The sequence below is a fragment of the Lithobates pipiens genome, unplaced genomic scaffold (genome assembly GCF_037356315.1).
Source record: "Lithobates pipiens isolate NorthernLeopardFrog02 unplaced genomic scaffold, aLitPip1_a1.2 Scaffold_8, whole genome shotgun sequence".
NCBI lineage: Eukaryota > Metazoa > Chordata > Amphibia > Anura > Ranidae > Lithobates > Lithobates pipiens.
In genome coordinates this window covers 26,365,487-26,387,180 of record NW_027507903.1, presented here as the reverse complement: position 1 = coordinate 26,387,180, position 21,694 = coordinate 26,365,487, and the positions used below count along the sequence as shown (strand labels likewise).

Sequence of the window (21,694 nt, the reverse complement as noted above, 5' to 3'; positions counted from 1 at the left end):
TATGAAATTGCTCCCATGCACAGGAACAGAAAAACAGCTATTGCTTCAGAACAACAAAGGGTAGGAATCTGAATCAAAGTTTATTACAATCCCCACAATGTACATAGATCACCCAGAAGGGAGATTTTTTTTTCCCCTCAACAAAAGTCGAGTTACTCTTTCAGCTACTGGACACAACAAAGCTTGTAAAGAGAATCCTAGGTGTCCATCTGCTGGAAATGTAAATTTGAAATATTCATATAATATAAAAGCAATATTTCAAGTTTAGTTTGCAATAAAAAACTGAAAAAAAAAAAAAAAAAAAAAAAAAGAGAGAGAGATCGGCACAAGGAAAGCATTATTTTCATTGGGTGTGCGAACTCAATTGACTTGCATTGTTAAAAAAGGAGAACAGTAAAGCACAACCATCCTGTAGCAGGATGCAAAATCTGTGCATAGGGAGTTTCTTAACTACTTCAGCCCCGGAAGGTTTACCCCCTTCATGACCAGGCCATTTTTTTGCGATACTGCACTGCGTTATTTTAACTGACAATTACCCATGTCATGTGACATTGTAACCCAATAAAATTGATGTCCTTTCTTTGCCACAAATAGAACTTTCTTTTGGAGGCATTTGATCACCTTTACAGTTTCTATTTTTTGAGTTCTAAACAAAAAAAATGACGACGATTTTGAAAAAAAAAGAAAAAAGAAAAAGAAAAACAGTATTTCTTTATGCTATAAAACAGGAATATGCAATTAGCTCCACCTCCAGCTGTTGCAAAACTACAACTCCCATCATATCTCTGCCTCTGGGTGTCATGCTTGTGACTGTCAGAGTCTTGTTATGCCTCATGGGACTTGTTTTGCAACAGCTAATTGCATATCCCTGCTATAAAAGCATACCTAATTTTAAAAAAAAGCGTTTAAAAATCAAATTTCTTCATCAATTTCGGCAAATAAGTATTCTGCTACATATTTTTGGTAAAAAAAATCTCAATAAGCATATATTGATTGGTTTGCTCAAAAGTTATAGCGTCTACAAACTATGGGATATATTTAATGATTTTTTTTTTTTTTTTTACTAGTAATGGCAGCGATAAGCGATTTTTAGCAGGACTGCGACATTGCGGCAGACACATCTGACACTTTTTGGGGGACCAGTGACACCGATACAGTGATCAGTGCTAAAAAAACAAAAAAAAAAAATGCACTGTCGCTGTACTAAAGACACTAGCAGGGAAGGGGTTGACATCGGGTGCAATAAAAGGGTTAAATGTGCTACTAGGGAGTGCTTTCTAACTGTGTGGGGGGTGCTTTGACTGGGGGGGGGGGGGGGAGACAGAGATCCGTGATCTCGTTTAGCAGGATCACAAGATCTCCAATTTCCCCTCTCACAGAACGGTGATCTGCCTTACATAGGCAGACCGCCTTTCTGCCTCGCCTGAGAATGATCAGCATGTCCCAGTGGAGATCGCGTTTGCCGGACCCAGCGTGTGTGCCCCAGGCCCAGTACAGGTACGTGTTTTCACCCAGGAGGGCCGTCCCGACGCAGTATATCTGCATAGGGTGGTCCATAACAGGTTAAAGTAGAACTATAGGCAAACTTTTTTTTTCTATTATAAATTTTGGATTGAGTGGGGAGGAAGGGAGGATCATAACCCCTTTTCAGTAAATTTTTTGACATCTATGCCCCATTGAGGAGATTTCTCTTCATTTGCTGTCCCATAGCCAAAACAGGAAGCGAGAGAAAATCCCTGCAAATTAGGGGAATCCCTTAGGGACCCCGAGGTCACCAGAACTAGTGTTCCCATTGGAAGATTTCCCCTCTATTACTTTTCTGGGGACAACCCAAGATTTAGTGTTCTCTCTTACTCTCACATTCAGTGATAATGGTAAACATGACAATCAGATGGTGAGTCAATTACCGCATGCAGAAAACAGAGGAGTTTCCATTTTTCATTGACTTACCTGTAGTAAATCTTGTCTGGTTTCTCTTTCTGTATCGTCCGCCTTAATGAGGAAGCAGTGATTGCAGCACTTCTTCAGTTCCATTACAATGTTAAGGAAACCTGATGTGCTGCCCCTTGTGCCTTTAGACAACGCCTTAAAGTTTCTGGTTAATATCCACCTACATCCAGGACATCAAAAGAAAGCCATTGTGAGGAAAACGCTCAACGCTGCATGCAAGCAATGCCAATACATTTAATATGACCACACAGGAATCATTTATCTGTAGATAGTCTCCTGCACTAGGCTGAAATAAGACTTCCAAATAAAGTGGAAGTAAACCCTCCTATCGTTTTCAGCCAAGGAAGTTGCCATCTTGGCCTCTGTTTGATCTTCATCTGCCATGGTGTTGCACATGTGATCAGTTATTACACCGGCCATTGGATGGTTTGAAAGTTTGGTTGAAAACACAACCAATGTGACAGTTACATTCCCGGCATGCCGGGAACGTAACGATTATATAAAACCGTTAAATTGATGGGTTCACTTCTGTTTTAATAATTATGGATACCAGTTCAACATGGTTCTCTGAACTGGTGTAGCACCCACCACCTTTAGGTAGGTGCTAAATAGGATTAAGTAGGGTAAGCGTTAGGTAAACTTAACCAGGGCCTTGCACTTTAAGGCTTGGTTGTCTGTTTTGGGAGAGGGGAGGGAGAGTAGAGAGGGGAGGATGTGGCCACCTGCCTTCTGACCCTGAAAGATCTCCCTTACCTTCCATTGGAAATGTTCTGGAAGGAAAGCGGGCTGGGGACTGGGGTGCAGGCAGTTTGTATGGAGAGCCCTGGACCAATCATTAAAGTGGGAGTCCACTGGAAAAAAAAATTATTAAAAGCCAGCAGCTATAAATACTACAGCTGACTTTTAATAAAAGGACACTCACCTGTCCCAGGGTCCAGCGATGTCGGCAGCAGAGACTGATCGATCGCTCGGCTCTTGGCTGCTAACGCCGCCATTTTCGGTGAGGGAATCAGGAAGTGAAGCGTTGCGGCTTCACTTCCCAGTTCCCTACTGCGCATGCACAATGGGAATGGTCCGCGCTGTCTCTGGGAACCGTATGTGTCCCAGCAGACAGCATGGCGGGACAGGAAGAGGCATAGACTCTCATGGGAGTCTATGCCCGGAAGTGGGTGCAAATACCTTTCTTAGACAGGTATCTGCACCCCCCTCCCCCCTGAAAGGTACCAACTGTGACACCGGAGGGGGGGGGCAGGGTTCCGATGAGCGGAAGTTCCACTTTAGGGTGGAACACCGCTTTAAATTGTATTGGCAGGGGCATGACGCGCATATAAGCTGGGGGTCACATGGTCCGAGGGAGGATGGGAAGAGTCTGGAGCAGAAATGTAACCCACAAGGAGCAGGCTTGAAGGCCTGAGGGTTCAGAGACCCCAGCGCTGGATAGCAGGAAGGGGCTTGAAGGCCTGAGGGTTCAGAGACTTCAGCGTCGGATAGTCATTACAACCGCCACAATGTAATCTGCAGGAGTGGACCGGACTTCCCAGCTTAGGATGTATCCGACCATGCGGAGCAGGAGGTAGCTACAAAGAGGACTGAGTAAACTGGGATCGACTTTCGGTGGCAATCATGGACTGTCGATGGGAGAGAGCAAAGGGGGTGCAACCCACCAGTGCTTAACCGTCAGAACCTTTTCCTGAACTGACGCCGGGAGGATTGCAGGAGTCAAGATAGGCAGGGGAGGCCTGGGGCTTCCAGCATCCATATACCACAACGTCTTTCAGAGGGGCATTGGTCAGTTCACTATAGGAAAGGACATGGGAACAGAAAGGGGGAACAGAAAGGGGAACCAGTTAGAGGCAACTCATATCCTCTAACAGCAATTTAACATTCACCAAGCAAGAAATAAACGTTTTTAAAGTTGAATGGACTGTCTGCTGTTTGTGAAATTTGTGCATGGGGTGGAAGAACGGAAGCAGTTAACAGAAAGGTATGAACACAACCAAGAGCTCCCAATAGTATTGACAGACTCACTTGTAATACTGTTTCTGTAGGGCACACATCTCCACCCGCAGGATTTGCTCCACTTTAGCTGGAAGAGATTTCTCAACATCCTTCTTGACTCTGCGCAGTAGAAACGGTTCAAGGACTTTGTGAAGGCTGTGGTAACCATTATCGCTCCCTTTGCCATGGTCATCCTCAAAGTCCTCCCAATACTCAAACCTAAAACCAAGTACAGGCAAGTAACAGATTTTTAAAAAGCTTTACAGGCATACACCATTTAGTATTCACTTTAAATATTCCCAATCTTAGCTTATGGGCCAAATATGAGACATCGGGGGTTGATTTACTATAACTGGAGAGTGCCAAATCTAGTGCAGCTCTGCATGGTAGCCAATCGGTTTCTAACTTCAGCTTGTTCAATTAAGCTTTGAGAAAAAAAAAACCTGGAAGCCGATCGGTTACTATGCAGAGCTGCACCAGATTTTTGAACATGCGTGTTTTAGTAAATCAACCACAGTGGTATGTAGGACTATGAAATAAAACCCAGTACCACTCGGATGCCCCAGATAATAAGCCCAGCTAGCTGGTCCTACTTTGCTGGTTGGGATGAATATCCACTCTGAATACCAACTCGCCAAGCTCCATCTAGGCTACAGAAAAATGGCGCCCGTCCACACACAGAAATTCAACACACTATAAGTATAAAGTAAATGAGAAATGGCTTCAGCTTGGCTTTCCACCTATGGATCCCCCTCCCCCCACCACCCCCTTCCATGTGTTTGACCCATGCCACCTCTACAGGATTTTTATCAGATCAGGAACACCTGATCTGGAAGGAAGCAACACCACCTGTGCATAGATCAGCTGTCCTACAGGTGGCGCTGTTATGTGGACAACCCTTCTCAGTGAGCAGACCTGTCTGGACAGCTGTCTCCTTTATGGCTTCTAAAGCAGCTGTGGTTGCTTCTACGATTAAGCCCCACATGGAAGAAACGCGTTGGAGGTGGGGAGGTTCTTTCACGGATGGAGAGCCAAGCTGAAGCCATTTCTCATTTACTTTATACTTGTGATGTGCTGAGTTTCTGTGTGCAAATGGGCAACAATTTTCTGTAAAGCGGCACTATGTGTTATGTAATACAAGACCTGGTATTTCTGTGTCAGACACATGCCGGGGTAGGTAAATCTTGGAAGACTCCAGTACTGAGATCTTGTCAGGTCTGCACATCCACTGTGGCAGTTTTGAGGACATCCTACTCCCCCAAATGGATTTGGCATTTATTAAATATTACAGAAACTACAAACAGGAGGAAGGGAAGATGTGAAAGTAGGCAGACACTCAATACTCCAAGATAGATTGAATCACAGCAAGGCCTAGGGCAAGGAGATATTATTGCTACAGCCCCCAAGAGAAAGTCAAAAAGCCGTTGGGAGACTCAAGCAACCAAACTCCACTTACAGTGTATTAAGAATATGACCTTTTTGGCAGACCAATCTTTTATACGAGCAATAAAATTCCAGAAAAATCAGGTCACTGCTGCTTAGCTTTCCAAATTCAAAAAGATATAGTGCAGCAAGGTAGATATGTACTTGGCTCCATGCAAAGAAGCAACTGGAAACAAAGAGCCGAGAACCCCACAGGCCTCCGAAGCCAAAGATTGGTGTCAATTTGATTTTTCAGAATCAGCGAGTAATTTCTTACTTTTCTGGCATAATGAAGTGTAGCAGTGACCATAGTTCCTTCAGTGAATTCTGGAGAGGGGTCCCAGTGATCAGCAGTCGGTTGTTGGACTTGAAGTCTATAAGGGTTTTATACAGCAAAGAATCATCATTCTTCAACCGATGAGCTTCGTCGACGCCGAGAAAAGCCCAATTAATACTGCTCAACACAGCCTGCGAAAAAGATGGACACAGTATGGCTCTATGAGATTTCTTCTTGATGTAGCTTGTGAAAACGAGACTTCCACACAAGGTTCTTGATTATATGTAAATTAGGGGCCTATTTGCTCCACTCTAAACCTATTGTAATACTTTTTTTAATCAGTGAAGCTGGCAAAAGGAACTTTCCTCAAAAGTGTTAAAAATTCATTTTCATATTTGCTACCAGTTCTTGCAACAAATCCTAACCCATATTTTACTTGACTGGCCTAATACAGTAAAACCTTGGCTTGCGAGCATAATTTGTTCCAGAAATATGGTTGTAATCCAAAGCATTTGTATATCAAAGCGAATTTCCCCATAAGAAATAATGGAAACTCAAATGATTTGTTCCACAACCATTTATTCATAGGTCCTTCAGTTTCTAGTCCATATAAAAAGATTATAGCAATGTGACCAGGTTGTGTAACCATAAAATGTCCATCCACAAATGGAAGCCCCCACAAGGAGATCAGAAGCAAAATCCAGCAGGAGCTACAGAGTATAAAAGAGGAGAGGTGCCACCAAGTGTAGCAATATGTTGCTAAATGTTGTACCTTCATTAAATGTAATCATAATGATACACTAGAGGCTCCTCTCTTCTCTTTTATACTCAATTGTGACATGACACTACTATAATATCAAGACAAAATCTATTTAAAAATGTAGCTCGTCTTGCAAAACACTCTCAAACTAAGGTTTTATTGTATGGGCAAAACTTTTATTTCCCCTTTTTGGATAGAGTAAAGGAGGCTTACAACTCCTGTTGGTTTATTTTCCATCGTCTGAGCCCGATTGGGGAGTTTTTCCTTCACTTCTTGCCCCATAGCCAAAACAGGAAGTGAGAGGAAACCCTGCAAGTTAAAATGGAATCTCTTGGGGACCCCCAGGACATCAGAACTAGTGTCCCCATTGGAAGATTTCCTCTCCATTGCTTTTCTGAGCGCAACTCAAAATGTGGGATTTTCTTTAACTTCAATGATAATGGTAAACAGGACAAATAGAGAGGGTGAATCTCCCTAACAGGGGAACAAATGGCATTAAAAACTGACTAGAGTTCTAATCCATCTCTACCTTATCCAAAACTCGCATTCATACATACTAGGGACAATTTAGACAGGATCTAATTAACCTACCAGCATGTCTTTGGAGTGTGGGAGGAAACCAGAGGACCCGGAGGAAACCCACGCAGGCACAGGGAGAACATGCAAACTCCAGACAGGTAGTGTGGTGATTGGGAATCGAACCAGCGACCCTTCTTACTGTTAGGCGAGAGTGCTACCCACTACACCACTGTGCCGCCCAATCAAATCAAAACAGTCTAACGGATTTCTAAATACTGTATTTCACTATATAAGCTCAGTTTACAGGTAAAAAGAAGTGTGAAATGCAAGACTTGGGTGGGTGTAAAAAGATGTCTGCTTGCCGCCTTCAGACTGTAGGCTTACTGTGGGCAAGTGTTGGGTGTACCAAGATGGCTGCAACGGAATGTCACTTTTGTTGCATTTTATGATGGGTAGCGATATTCTGATAGAATACTGGGTATGAGAAAGGAAGTGTCGGCTTGCACCCGGAATGCTGTATGTTGCCTCCACTACATACAGTTTATACCGCACATCCAACAGCCTCACAGGTTAGTAAGGGATATAGTTTGTTTGGGCCAGCTTGGCCCAAGCAATCTATGTTAAAGTGTTGGAATTCTTTTATAAGTAAACATGTATATATTCTGTGCACCCACAGGAGGTCATTATCGTCCTTTAACACATGGGACATGGCCCAGAAATCACTTTACTAAGCTAGCTATGTCCAACCTAAGGCAATAACACACACAACGGAGTCACCTACCTTGTCCTTCAGTAAAATTTCATAGGTTGTCAGTACTGCATTAAACTTCATTTTCTTGCTCTGCTGATGAACCCATTCATACTCTCGTATCTAAAAAAAAAAAAAAGAGGAGGAAGGTTCATCAGTAGATGAGTAAATCTGTACAGATGTGATGAAGAGCCCTTTCCTGAGTAGTTGCTCTGATTCTACACATTGCTCACCGTGTTTCTGCTCCCAAGATCTCCTATATAAACCACCACATTGATGTCAGGAGCCCAGATCTCAAATTCTCGTTGCCATGAAGTAAGTGTAGATAATGGCACCACCAACAGAAAGGGGCCATAAAGAAAATGCTGGTGAAAGAGGTATGAGAGGAAGGAAATGGTCTGAATAGTCTTTCCTAAGCCCATCTCATCAGCAAGGATAACACTGTTGTTCCTGTGACAGCAAAAAAAAAAAAAAAAAAAAACACAGAGCCAGTCAGCAGAAAAAATATATAAATGATCCTTAAAACACAATTTATTACAGGTACTTATATTACACAGCGCTCTACATATAATATATATATATATATATATATATATATATATATATATATATATATATATATATATATATATATAAATATATACACACACACACACACACACACATATATATATTTGTACATATACATCAGTCCCTGCCCTCAGGGAGCTTACAATCTATGGTCAATAACTCGCATTCATACATAAAAATACTAGGGCCAATTTAGACAGGAGCCAATTAACCTACCAGCGGGTCTCTGGAGTAGGGTTGCACAGTGGCTAGGTGGTTAGCACTTCCCCCTGGCAGCATTGGGGTTATCGGTTTGAATCCCAACCACGGCACTATCTGCACGGAGTTTGCATGTTCTCCTTCGTGGCTTTCCTCCCACACACCAAAGTAGGATTGCTACCTGTTTAGGATTCACCCGGACAGTCCAGGTTTTGCTACACTATTAGATGCTTCTTTCCCTTTATTTGATTATCCTGGGAGTTCTTGGATTGACTTGTGACTGAGTGCTGTTGAGGGAAGAAGCTGGCAGACTATCCATACCTATCCATACCTGAGGCTGCTTTTGTTAACCAAGGATTCAAATTGCTTTTTTTGACCATTCCTTTGGGAGGGTCAAATCATTATGGTAAGAGGCAGTGTGATCGGGTGAAGGTGATGGGTCTTCCACTTCTTTACATCACCCCCTGAGCACCATCAAGTTTTTTACATTTTCGATACAAAGCCCGGCTCGGGATCAGGGATCAGCCCATAGGTGTACCACCTTAGGAAGCCACATCCTATGGTGGCATAAAGAGAAGAAAAGGTTTTTACATTTAAGATACACATCCCAGCTCGGGATCAAGCCCATAGGTGTACCACCATAGGAAGCCACTTCCTATGGTGGCATAAAGAGAAGAAGAGGTTTTTTACATTTTAGATACAAAGCCCGGGTCAGGATCAAGCCCATAGGTGTACCACCATAGGAAGCCACATCCTATGGTGGCGTAAAGAGAAGAAGAGTTTTTTTACATTTTAGATACAAAGCCCGGGTCGGGATCAAGCCCATAGGTGTACCACCATAGGAAGACACATCCTATGGTGGCATAAAGAGAAGAAGAGGAGCCAAGAGCACTGGTAGGGGACCCTACAGGAGGAGATTCTGTGCTGCCCTGTGCAATACCATTGTACAGAGCAGGCAAGGCTACCATGTTTATTATTTTAGGGAACAAAATACAATTAACAACCACTTTACGCTCAACAAGGTTTATAAATTTACAGCGTACAATACTTGTGAACATTTAAGACCAACCAATACAAACTTACTCAACAAAAACAACCAATACCTACTTGCACCACGAGTGAGCCAGCCAGTTTAGACCCTCTAGCTGATAGTCCCGGAGCTCGAGCCCTTCACCTCCAATGTAAGAAGGCTGTTTTTTCAATGTCACAAACCTGGGTCTTTGTCTCAGGACCTATCAAATGCACACAAACAGTAATCACTACTACAGAAATGTCAAGATTTTACTATTGTATAACATTAACTAACCAAATGAACCATTCGCTGTTACATAGAAAATGTATAAAATATGTAAAAATATATTTTCCTATGTAACATAACACCCTGTAACTGCAAAAGTCCTGTGCTTTGCTTGACAACTGTTTTATGTTCAAGTCACGTCACGTACAGCAACAAAAAACAAAAAAGGGACATTGGGTCTTGACCTTAGAGGAAGTTTATCAGACTGGCATTTGAACAGCCCAATCTTTGATATTATAAAAACATGTAATAGTATACTATAATACCTTGCAGTCTTTCACTGGAGTGTTTTTGGAGTTATTGCGGCTGTGGAAGCTGTCAATGCAGTGCTGGAATTTCTTCCCAACGAGCGATTCATTTTCCCAGCTGGAATCGGCATAGGGGAGACCCATCCACTTGCACAGGTACTCTGGTTCATTGGAGGTGGAGCTTCTCCGACTGTTGACTGCAGAACATTTTAACAGGTAAATCTTATGTCACTTAACCCATAACAGGTGAGGCATATACACTATATTGTCAAAAGTATGGGGGCCCCTGCCTTTACTCACACATGAACTTTAATGGCATCCCAGTCTTAGTCCATAGGGTTTAATATTGAGTTGGCCCACCCTTTGCAGCTATAACAGCTTCGACTCTTCAAGGAAGGCCGTCCACAAGGTTTAGGAGTGTGTCTATGGGAAGGTTTGACCATTCTTCCAGAAGAGCATTTGTGAGGTCAGGCACGAATGTTGGACTAGAAGGCCTGGCTCGCAGTCTCCTCTCTAATTCATCCCAAGGGTGTTTTTTTTTTTTTTGCAAGAGAGACTTGAATCAACTCTACCGTTCATCGTAGTCCCATCTCGTTTCAGCATCATTGTAGAATTTATCGATTACTTATATGTGTTTTTTTTTTTTGCCCCCCCTTGGGCTACAAACAAGTCATCTCACAATATCCATGTGTTTACAAAATATTATCCCGCCCAACCCCATTCCCCCCACCCACATCCCACTCTCGGTCTCTCCAAATAACTAAAGTCCTGCCCTTTCGGCCTTAATTCGTGTTATACTACTTCTGCAATCCTTTCGGCATATCTCGGTGATTGCTTGTATTTTTCACAATCTTTCCATCTCTTTTCGAACCCCACTTCTCCTATTTCTCCGCTAAACTTTAAAATGCTCAAGATTGTAAATTTTATTTATCTTACAAAACCAGCTTTTCAAAGAGGGACTCTCTGGATCTTTCCACTGGTGGGGGATTAAACTCTTCCCAAGGGTGTTCTATCAGGTTGGGCTCAGGCCAGTCAAGTTCCTCCACCCCAAACTCGCTCATCCATGTCTTTATGGATCTTGCACTGGTCCAAATCATTTGGTGGAGGGGGGATTATGGTGTGAGGTTGTTTTTCAGGGGTTGGGCTTGTCCCCTTAGTTACAGTGAAGGGAACTCTTAAGATGTCAGCATACCAATACATTTTGGACAATTTCATGCTTCCAACTTTGTGGGAACAGTTTGGGGATGGCCCCTTCCTGTTCCAACATGACTGCACACCAGTACACAAAGCAAGGTCCATAAAGACAGATGAGCGAGTTTGGGGTGGAGGAACTTGACTTAAACAACTTAACTTAAACTTAAACTTAAATAACTCGGAGATAGATTGGAGTGGAGACTGAAAGCCAGGCCTTCTCGTCCAACATCAGTAGCTGACCTCACAAATGCCCATCTGGAAGAATGGTCAAACATTCCTATAGACAAACTCCTAAACCTTGTGGACGGCCTTCCCAGAAGAGGTGGGTGAAGCTGTTATAGCTGCAAAGGGCGGGCCAACTCAATATTGAACCCTACAGACTAAGACTGGGATGCCATTATAGTTCATGTGCCTGTAAAGGCAGGTGTCCCAATACTTTTGGCAAAATAGTGTATGTATGTTCACCGAACTGTAACATTTTGAAAGTAATCCAACAGTGACTTGAAACTAGCTGGAGCCAATTAAGAAAATAAATATGGTGGATAAGAAAAAAAAAAAATCCCCACATGCAAACTCATCAATGTCTATAAGACATGCTCCTTAAAAGGCTGCACAGAGGGGGGTTTATTTACTAAGAACTGGAGTGCAAAATCTGGTGCAGCTCTGCATAGAAAGCAATCGGCTTCCAGTTTTTATTGCCAAAGCTTAAAGTACAACTAAAGGCAAAACTTTTTGCTCAGTTTTAGAGTGGAGAGGGATTAGAACACCTGTCAGGTTTTTATTGCTGTCTGTGCCCCCTATAGGGAGATTCACCCTCTCCATTTGTCACGTTTTGCTATCATCATTGAAAGCGAAAGTAAATGAAAGTACCAAATTTTGAGTTGTCCAGAGAAAAGTAATACAAGTGAAAACTTTAAAGGGGTTATAAACCCTTACAAACCACTTTGACCTACAGGTAAGCCTAGATTAAGGCTTACCTGTAGGTCCAAGAAATATCTCCCAAACCTACACGGTTTAGGAGATATTTGCCCGAAGACAGGCACCGCTATCTACGGCGCATGACGGCAAAACGCCGAGTCTCGGCTCCCTTGCACATGCGCGGGAGTGACGTCATCGCTGCTCCGGCGAATCACAGCGCCGGAGCAGCGAGACCCACCAAGAAGATGGACGCTCGGAACTACAGGGGACAGCGGTGACTCCGCTGGCTCCTGTGTCAGGTAAGTGACACATAATGGGCTACTATGCGATGCATAGTAGGCCATTATGCTTTGCCTTTACAGGGAATGAAAGAGGAAGTAAACTCATCAGGGTTTACTTCCTCTTTAAGGCTCCATTCACACCAATGCATTTTTTTTCATGCTTTTTTGCAGAAACGCAGGACATTTTTTATTTTTTTTTAACATGGGTTCCTATGGAACACGTTCCCATCAATGCATTTGTTGTGCCTCTGCATTTTTGTAAAGGGTCAGGGACTTTTTTTAAAACACAAAATGGTGATTTTTTGAGGTTCAATAGACTTCAAAGGAAGAGCTGCAGAAAAGCATGTAGTGCGCTTTTACAGCGATTTTGCCACAATTTGCATTTTTAAATCTGCCCAACAACAGCTTTTCCAAAAAATAAAAAAACATGCAAAAATACTAATTGCGGCTAAATCCCGGGAAAAAAAACACAAAACGCAGAAAGCACAGCAAAAAGCGGCACATAAACATTTAAAAGCAACATGCATAGATGTAAATTGAGCCTTAATGGGAACACTAGTTCTGATGACCTGAGGGTCCCCAAGGGATTCCCTTAATTTTCAGGGATTTCCTCTCCCTTCCTGTTTTGGCTATGGGACAGGAAGTGAAGGGACATTTCTCCAATGGACACAGATCGCAAAAAATAAACCGATAGTTAGGGCTGGGGAAAATAAAAATCGATTTAAAATCTTGAATCGAGTTGAGAGGTCAAATCGATTCAAAATTTCAGCAAATCGATTCTTTTAGATTTTTTTTTTTTTCACCGTGCCGGTCCCGAGGAGCTGCGGGCAGGAGTTTTTAGGCGAGGCCGGATGCTGTGGACAAGGCCGAAGCCTTGCCTTGCCTAAAAACTTCTGCCTGCAGCTCCCCAGGACCGGCGTGATGTGAATAAAAAAAACTTGATTCAAATCGTGAATCCTTTTTTTTTTTTTAAATCTCAGATTTTTTTTTTTTTTTTTTTTTTTAGAAAATTGCCCAGCTCTACTGATAGGTTTTATAATAACCCTCCATTACTCTATCCAAAATGAAAAAACAAAACAAAGGGTCTATAGTTCTGCTTTAAAGTGATTGTAAACAATCACCTGTAAAACAACTTCAGTTTAAAATAGAAATGAAAGGCAAAACATTTGTGTATAGATATAGAAAAACATTTTAAAACCTTTCTATCACTTTTTTATAAGTTATGTCAGGATAAGTCTGATCATTGGAGAAGAGTACACTGAGTTCCCAGCATAGCTAGAGAACTGACCACGGTTTGATCTACTGCTTACGGTGGTCAGTTTTTAATAGGAGGGCAGAGGGACTGGTAAGAAGACCAGGGATTTCACACAAAGGAAGCAATACAAAGAACAGGATATATTCTCATACAAGCACACAATACAGCAGCCACATATCAGGAATATGAAATGTTGGGGTGACAAACGCTTTAACTGAACAAGCTGAAGTTAGAAGCCGATTGGCTACCATGCACAGCTGCACCAGATTCCGAGTGCTCTAGTTTTAGTAGATCTCCCCCCCCCACTGTGTGAACAGTGTTTCAGGCTAGCTCAGTCATGCATTGTATAAAGTTTACCTGGTATGTCAGAATGTACAGTGGCGGATTTACCAGTCCTCACGGCTGAAAAACAAGGAATAATCGTTACCTTCAATACATTATTCCTTCAAAAAAATAAAAAAATCTCTGTACAAGAAAAAATATCTGTAGAGAAAATTCTAAGCTCACGGGGTAGTATATCAGAAGGTATGGATCGGGATAGGGATATGGACAGGCTGTATATCCGAACTGAAGGGTTGTAAAGTTCTGAAGGTGGCATCTAACTGCAACGGTAAGACCAGCCATTCTCAACCAGGGCTCTGTGGAATCCTGGGAGTTACCCTGGGGTTCTTCCAGAAATTGTTGGGGGTTTCTTGAGCTGTGGCTGATTGATCTCTGTTTGAAGGTGGCTGAATAGATCCAGGACAACACAACTTGGCAGAGCCAACTGCATGAAACCAGTGATCTTTTTAGCCACCTGAAGGGTAGCACTTCTGACAACCAGTGTGAGGAGTATTCTCCCCATTAGTCACCGTTGTAAGGTGCAATTTTCCGACTCCCCCACCAATTAGTTGGATTTAGAAGGGGTTCCCAAAGACCAGAAAACCTCCGTGCCCCCCCCCCCCCATCCTTGCCACCCCCTATATGCAGTGGATAATTCAGGGATAGCACGGCGACCCCCTATTCCTGTGTCTGAGCCCTTTTGGTTCACCGGGTATTTTAATTAGAGGTTGTGTGTTTTTTTTTTTTGAAGAAGAAGAACCTGATTAGAGTCATAGGCTCTAACAGGCTTCAAAATCAATTGGGCTCGGGACGCAGAGCATTGCGTCTGGAGCCCACTCAGATGTCTTGCAACAGTGAATGAATATTTGCTTTTGCAACACCAATCCTCCTCCCAGCCAATCAGGAAGCAGGTATGAAACCTGTTTCCCGGATTGGCCAAAACGTCAGGTGATCCTATTGGATACCTAGCACCGGGAGGAGGAGAGAGGAGACACTGCAGAAGCTGCTCCAGGAGAGGGCACTGGAGCAGCTTTCCCCGAGCCCGCCATGCACTCACCACCCGCATCCACGGTAAGGACGGTGAGTGGTGGTGGGGCTGTGTTAGTGCCGCGGGGGATGTTTGCGCCCCCCCCCCCCCACCACTGGCTGTGCAGGAAGATTAAGTGAAGTGTAAATAGGGAAGAAATTGTCCCTGGTTCTTTGGGCATATCCCCTCAGTAAAACAACAAAACACAAAGCTCAAGGACTGTTTTCTGTGTCTGGATGCAAGTTGAAAATGCTGTGTGACTGGCTGTGCAGAAGTGGGAAACCCTGACATCTGCAACTCCTACGGGGGGGGGGGGGGGGGGGGGGGTTGGTAGTGCTACATATAAAAAGCCGACTTACCTATGATCCTCTCAACAATCTGATACTGCTTATTCAGTTCTCCTGCTAGTTCCTGCTGGCAGTTATAATACTCTACATCTTCAGGGGTAACTTTTGATAGCCTGGAAACAAAAAATATAGCAATTGAGTCTAAATAATAATAATAATCGCCTTTAAAAACATAAATAGAACCAATAAAATTGTGATAACCTAACATAACTGAATATGCAAGGCATAAATGGACCAGGAACATCATAATGACTATATAGTGATAACGCTCTGCACTACGGGAAGTGATATTCCTGACAATTGTAGGATCACACTGGAGCGTTACCATTGCTTGATTTCATCATCCTTCTTCTTAAAGTTCTCCAGCTTCTTCAGACCTTTCACCTTCTGCAGCTGGAGGGATTCTTCACTCTCCCAAGTGCTGTGAATGTAGGACCAGCCTTTCCATTTGATAAGATACTGTTGCTCTCCTTCATCTGTCTCTGGGTTAAAGTCGGCACATGGATCTCCATTGGCTTCTGTTGCATATACAGTTGTTGAGGCTCCAGTTGCTAAAATTATTATAAAATTAACATGTTACTTCTTTTAACAAGAAAAACACATACCGCACACACCAGATCATTTCTCATGTCATTACATAGTCACATGATCACGTGTCCATCACTCCGAGCATTCTGCTTAACCACTTGCTTCCAGGGCACTTAAACCCCCCTCCTATCCAGACCAATTTTCAGCTTCCAGCGCTGATGCACTTTGAATGACAATTGCGCAGTCATGCTACACTGTACCCAAATTCATTTTTATCATTTTTTTCAACCAAATAGAGCTTTCTTTTGGTGGTATTTGATCACCTGTGCGATTTTTATTTTTTGTTAAAAAAATAAAATAAATAAAAATAATCTTTTTTTTATTTTGTTATAACATTTTAAAACGGGTAATTTCTGTCCGTCATTAATGTACGCTGATGAGGCGGCAGTGATGGGCACTGATGGGTGGCATTGATGAGCAGTGATCGGTTACACTGATAAACAGCACTTCTATGTGGCAGGCCCCTTTAAGATGAGCCGGTGATCGGCTTTTTTTTTCCTCCTCCGCTGTCAGCGTGAGGAGAAAATAAAAAAAGCGACCACCGAGCTTTTGTTTTGATCATGTGATCAGCTGTCATTGGCTGACCGGCCCCTTACTCAGATTGGTGATCACCCGAGTCTCAGTGACTTGGTGATCGTGGTGTGCTCTGGGGGGAGGCCGTCATAGGACGCCCTCCCAGGAATTCACATCCTCGATGTGGCCGTCATCTGGCCATCCTCGATGTGGCCATAGCGCGGATGTCAGGTGGTTAAACAAACACGTGGTTGGCAACCGCGCCATGAATGGGTTTTATACTTTTTTGTGGGGGGGGGGGAATTTAGAAGACCAACGAGCCCACACCCCCCCCCCCCCCATTGGATGACACTCTGATCTCCCCTCCTACACTGTCCAAGCCAGGGATTGCTGGATGTGGCTGTGGATGAGCCGTCCCTGGAAGAAGGAGCCAAGTCCCAGCTGGAGAGGACTGCTCACCTCCTGCATGCAAGCTAAGGGCAGATGGATTCCAGTAAGTAACAGCTACATGAATCATTTGCCCTTATTTTCAAGATGGCCACAGGAAGAAACGCTAGGGCAGGGGTAGGCAACCTCAGCCCTCCAGCAGGGGAGAAACTACAAATTCCATCATGCCTCTGCCTCCTGCCTCTAGGAGTCATGCCTGTGATTGTTAGGGTCTTACAATGCCTCATGTAAACTTGTAGTTTCAAAACCCCTGGAGGGCCGAGGTTGCCTACCCATGCGTTAAGCAGGGATCTCAAACTGGCGGTCCTCCAGCTGTTGCGAAACTACAAGTCCCATCATGTCTCTGCCTGTGGGAGTCATGCTTGTATAACTGTCAGCCTTGCAATGCCTCATGGGACTTGTAGTTTCGCAACAGCTGGAGGACCACCAGTTTTAGACCCCCTGTGCTAGGGGGCTGTGTTTCAAAGTGATTTCACAAAAACAGAAAGTGTATAGACATGGATGGATGGGGGGCATTTGCTTTGAATATTAAAAATGAATATAATCCTTTTTTTGGTTTATGGTGCTTAGACGCAGTGAAGATCCGCTTTAAAGCCACAATCATCATACACCAACATACTGTACACGGTACTTACCTCCTTTCTTTCCAATTCTGGATTCCAATACTTTCTCTATAGTTTCATGGTTATCTTCTGGTTCTTCTACCTCTTCTCCCGCCATTTCTATCAGATCATCAGAATCTGTTTCAAAATCATCGTCCTCTTTGTAGCTGCAACAAAATAATACATATTGAACTAAGCAGCTCAAAAAGTGCAACAACTATCCCCATATTACAATTAACCCCTTCCGGACAGCCGCACGCCGATATACGTCCTAACTTTGAAGAGGGATATCTTTGTTATGGCAGCAGCTAGCTGCCATAACCCCGGTATCCTCTTCTTTGGCCGGCAGTCCGGTTTCCTATAATAGTGCTCTCTGCGGCGGATTCGCCGCAAGATCACTTTTATCGGCGGCAGGAGAGGGCCCCCCTCCCGCCGCGGTCCGGTGCCCTCCGGCGCTTAGCGGAGCTGGCGGCAGTGGCGGAGGCGATCGGGTCCTTCTGCTGACTGGGTATGGAGACTAGTGAGGGGAAGATGGCCCCCACCCGTCTCCATACCATTGTAAGGCAGAAGCAACGTCATAACGTCACTTCCACCCATAGCTCTTAAAGGGACATTTTTTTTTTTCAAAATGACAAAATCATTATTATTATTTTTTTATTGCATTTTAGTATAAATATGAGATCGGAGGTCTTTTTGACCCCAGATCTCATATTTAAGAGGTCCTGTCATGCTTTTTTTCTATTACAAGGGAAGTTTACATCCCTTGTAATAGGAATATAAGTGACACAATTTTTTTTTTTTAAAAGAACAGTGCAAAAATAAAAAAGGTAAAATAAATAAGGAAAAAAAAATACAATTTTTAAACGCGCCCCGTCCCGCCGAGCTCACGTGCAGAAGTGAACGCATACGTGAGTAGCGCCGGCATATTAAAAAGGTGTTCAAACCACACATGTGAGGTATCAACATGATCGGTAGAGCGAGAGCAATAATTCTAGCACTAGAACTCCTCTGTAACTCAAAACTTGCAACCTGTAAAAAATTTTAAAAGGTCGCATATGGAGATTTTTAAAGGGTAAATATTTGTCGCCATTCCACGAGCAGGCGCAATTTTGAAGCGCGACATGTTGGGTATCAATTTACTCGGCGCAACATTATCTTTTACAATATAGAAAAAATGTAAAATGTTTTGCTAACTTTACTTTTGTTTTATTTTTTAATTCAAAAAAGTGTATTTTTTCCAAAAAAAAGTGCGCTTGCAAGACCTCTGCCAAACATGGTGTGACAAAGTATTGCAACGACCACCATTTTATTCTCCAGGGTGTTAGGAAAAAAGTAGAATGTTTGGGAGTTCTAAATAATTTTCTAGTTTAAAAAAAAAAAAAAAAAAAAATGTTTTTAACTTGTAAACAATAAATCTCAGAAAGAGGCTCGGTCCTTAAGTGGTTAATATTAGGAAAAGATAAACAGATGAAATATGCTATACAGCCAAAAGTTTACTTTCACAGCTACATATATGTTTCTTGGCCATCTCTGTCTAAAACCATGGACATGATGATTATAGTGCTGACCCACCCCCCCCCCCCCCACCCCCCCTCTTTGCACCTATAACAGCTTCCACTTATCTGTTAATGCTTTCAAGGAGAGTTTAGTGTGATGAGCACGTGTCAAGGACAAAAAGGCTTTGCTGGAAATTTATCTCTTAATTCATTCTAAAAGGTGTTCTACAAGGCAGGCCATACACGGTGCACATTTACATCAGTACACACAGGAATGGAGAAAGCCATTGTCCGCTCCCGGGGGTTGGGGCGTCCCCGCTGGGATTAGACAGCGATTATCAATTAAATTGGTACCTTCAGCCTGCCCATTAACGTTTTGAATCATGTATGGCTGGCCTTTGAACCATGTATGGCTGTTTTTTCCAACATTTTTGTAGTCAAAGACACTCTTTAGGATTGTGCACAGGGCCGTTTTTAAGGCAGGGCAAATGGGGCAGCTAGTGGCCCTGGGCCCAAAGCAGCTGCCTCATACTTGCCAACTATCCCGGTTTAAATTCCCTCGTCCCTTGAGGTTTTAGTCGTGTGCTGTGTCCTGATATCTCAGTGTGAAGTGCTGCTACTAATGCTGCCCAGCTCTGCCCTATTGTTGTGTACAGATGACTCCCCTGCAGACCCTGTGTTTACATGTAAATTACATCATTCATATATAAATAGCAGCGGCCGGCGGCATTGATATGTATATCATGCCCCGAGGTCATATCCACAGTAATCTTTAGCAACCAATCAACAAGCAGAAATCATGTCCTGTAAAGCTCTAGTAACTAATCAGTGAGCCGTAATGTTTGCTGTAACCTCTAGCAACCAGTCAGTGAGCGGTAATGATACACTGTAACCTCTGGCAACCGAACTCAATAACTGCCTGATCTGATCAAGTAAACGGATTTTGAGTCTAGCTGCTATTTATTGTACGTCTCAGAGCAAGTGGAGAGCAAAACTGCATTGGGCCCCCCTCCCCCCCCCCCAAGGAAATTTTTGCCCAGGGTCCAATCAACATTAAAGTCGGCCCTGATTGCGCACAACCCCGGGGTACATCAGTCTGAGGGTTGGTTCACACAAAAAGGTGCGCCCGAGCACTTCTTTTTTTTTTTTTTTTTTGCATGTTCTATTTTTATTTGTTTTATTAGGCTGCCCTAGGCTCTTGAAACATGCACAAAAAAGTGACGGCATGATTTTTTTTTAAATTGAGTCCCACTAATATTTATGGTACTGTGATACCATCACCACTAAAGTGATTATAAAGTCTTGTTTAAAAAAAAAAAAAAACAACAATAATGTAATGCCCTGTACACACAGTGGGACAGTACGACCACAAAATCCGTCCCCATCTCCCCTCTGATTGGCTAAATTTTATTTATTTCGGTTACTTATATAGCATCGTCAATTTACACAGTGCTTTACATATTCATTGTACATTCACATCAGTCCCTACCCTCAAGGAGCTTACAATCTAAGGTCCCCAACTCACATTCATATACTAGGGACAATTTAGATAGGATCCAATTACCTACAAGTATGTCTTTGGAGTGTGGGAGGAAACCGGAGTACCCAGAGGAAACCCACACAGGCACAGGGAGAACATGCAAACTCCAGGCAGGTAGTGTCATGGTTCAAACCAGCGACCTTTTTTACTGCTAGGCAAAAGTGCTACCCACTACACCACTGTGCAGCCCAGGACTTTGACAGCCGCAGGAGCCAATGGCGCCGCTGCTGTGTCTCATTGGCCCGTACTGGGTGACACCCACCAGAGGGGTGACACTGGGGCCGCCGCTGCACAGTGCACTAAACTGTTTGCACTTGCAGAGCTGCAGCTGGGCGGTGCGAGGACACGCAGCCATGCGGGGGAGGCTGCCTATAACACTCCCCCGTCATTAAATCAAGTGAAGCTGTGCCCCGGGGACCTCCAATCTCTCCCCAGGCAGCCGGAGTTGGTGGGTGGAGCAGGGGGTGCGGCTGCCTCCTCCACTCCTCCCACAGACTCCTTCAATCTGGCTAATCCCGCGGCGAAAAGGTGGAGAAAGAGGTGAGGACACAGCAACCGAGTGTCTTCATCTCTGCAACTATGCTGTAAGTTACTGCACACTGTGACTACATAGAGTCCTAACCTGCCCCACCTCATCCTACCAATATACCAACCTAAACTGCCCTATATTACCCTAACCTGCCCTAGACCAACCTAACCTGCCCTAGACCACCCCCCCACAAACTGTTCTATACCACCCAACTTGCTTTATACCACCCCAAACTGCCCTATATTACCCTAACCTGCTCTATAACCCCCCCCCCCCCCCCCAACTGCCCTATACCACCCAACTTGCTTTATACCACCCCAAACTGCCCTATACCCCCCCAAACTGCCCTATACCACCCAACTTGCTTTATACCACCCCAAACTGCCCTATATTACCCTAACCTGCCCTATATTACCCTAACCTTCCCTATAACACCACCCTAACTTTCCCTATACCACCCCAAACTGCCCTATACCAACCCATACTACCCCTAACCTGCCACTATACCACCCAATACGACCCCCACCTGCCACTATACCACCCAATACTATAATTTACAGGGGCCGGTTTGGGGTGCGTGACTGCAGGGTGATGGGCAGGATAGAGGGGGGGGTGCGACGCCAACCCTAGTGACACTGTCTATAGAAGC

The 21,694-nt window shown here is 43.7% G+C and overlaps 1 protein-coding gene across 4 annotated transcripts in view; it reads right to left on the bottom strand.

The window, feature by feature from the left end:
• Positions 1 to 21,694, bottom strand: part of CHD2 (chromodomain helicase DNA binding protein 2) — a 120,301-nt gene that overhangs the window by 57,618 nt on the left and 40,989 nt on the right. For all 4 annotated transcript variants that reach the window (XM_077473075.1, XM_077473076.1, XM_077473077.1 and 1 more), the window contains 11 exons: positions 17,514 to 17,647; positions 15,656 to 15,881; positions 15,343 to 15,443; positions 13,993 to 14,037; positions 10,006 to 10,184; positions 9,550 to 9,674; positions 7,908 to 8,124; positions 7,708 to 7,797; positions 5,648 to 5,838; positions 3,979 to 4,167; positions 1,951 to 2,110 (listed from right to left, as the gene is read on the bottom strand). In XM_077473075.1, the coding sequence (XP_077329201.1) occupies positions 1,951 to 2,110; positions 3,979 to 4,167; positions 5,648 to 5,838; positions 7,708 to 7,797; positions 7,908 to 8,124; positions 9,550 to 9,674; positions 10,006 to 10,184; positions 13,993 to 14,037; positions 15,343 to 15,443; positions 15,656 to 15,881; positions 17,514 to 17,647 (1,657 nt within the window). The remainder of the gene's footprint in view (positions 1 to 1,950; positions 2,111 to 3,978; positions 4,168 to 5,647; positions 5,839 to 7,707; positions 7,798 to 7,907; positions 8,125 to 9,549; positions 9,675 to 10,005; positions 10,185 to 13,992; positions 14,038 to 15,342; positions 15,444 to 15,655; positions 15,882 to 17,513; positions 17,648 to 21,694) is intronic.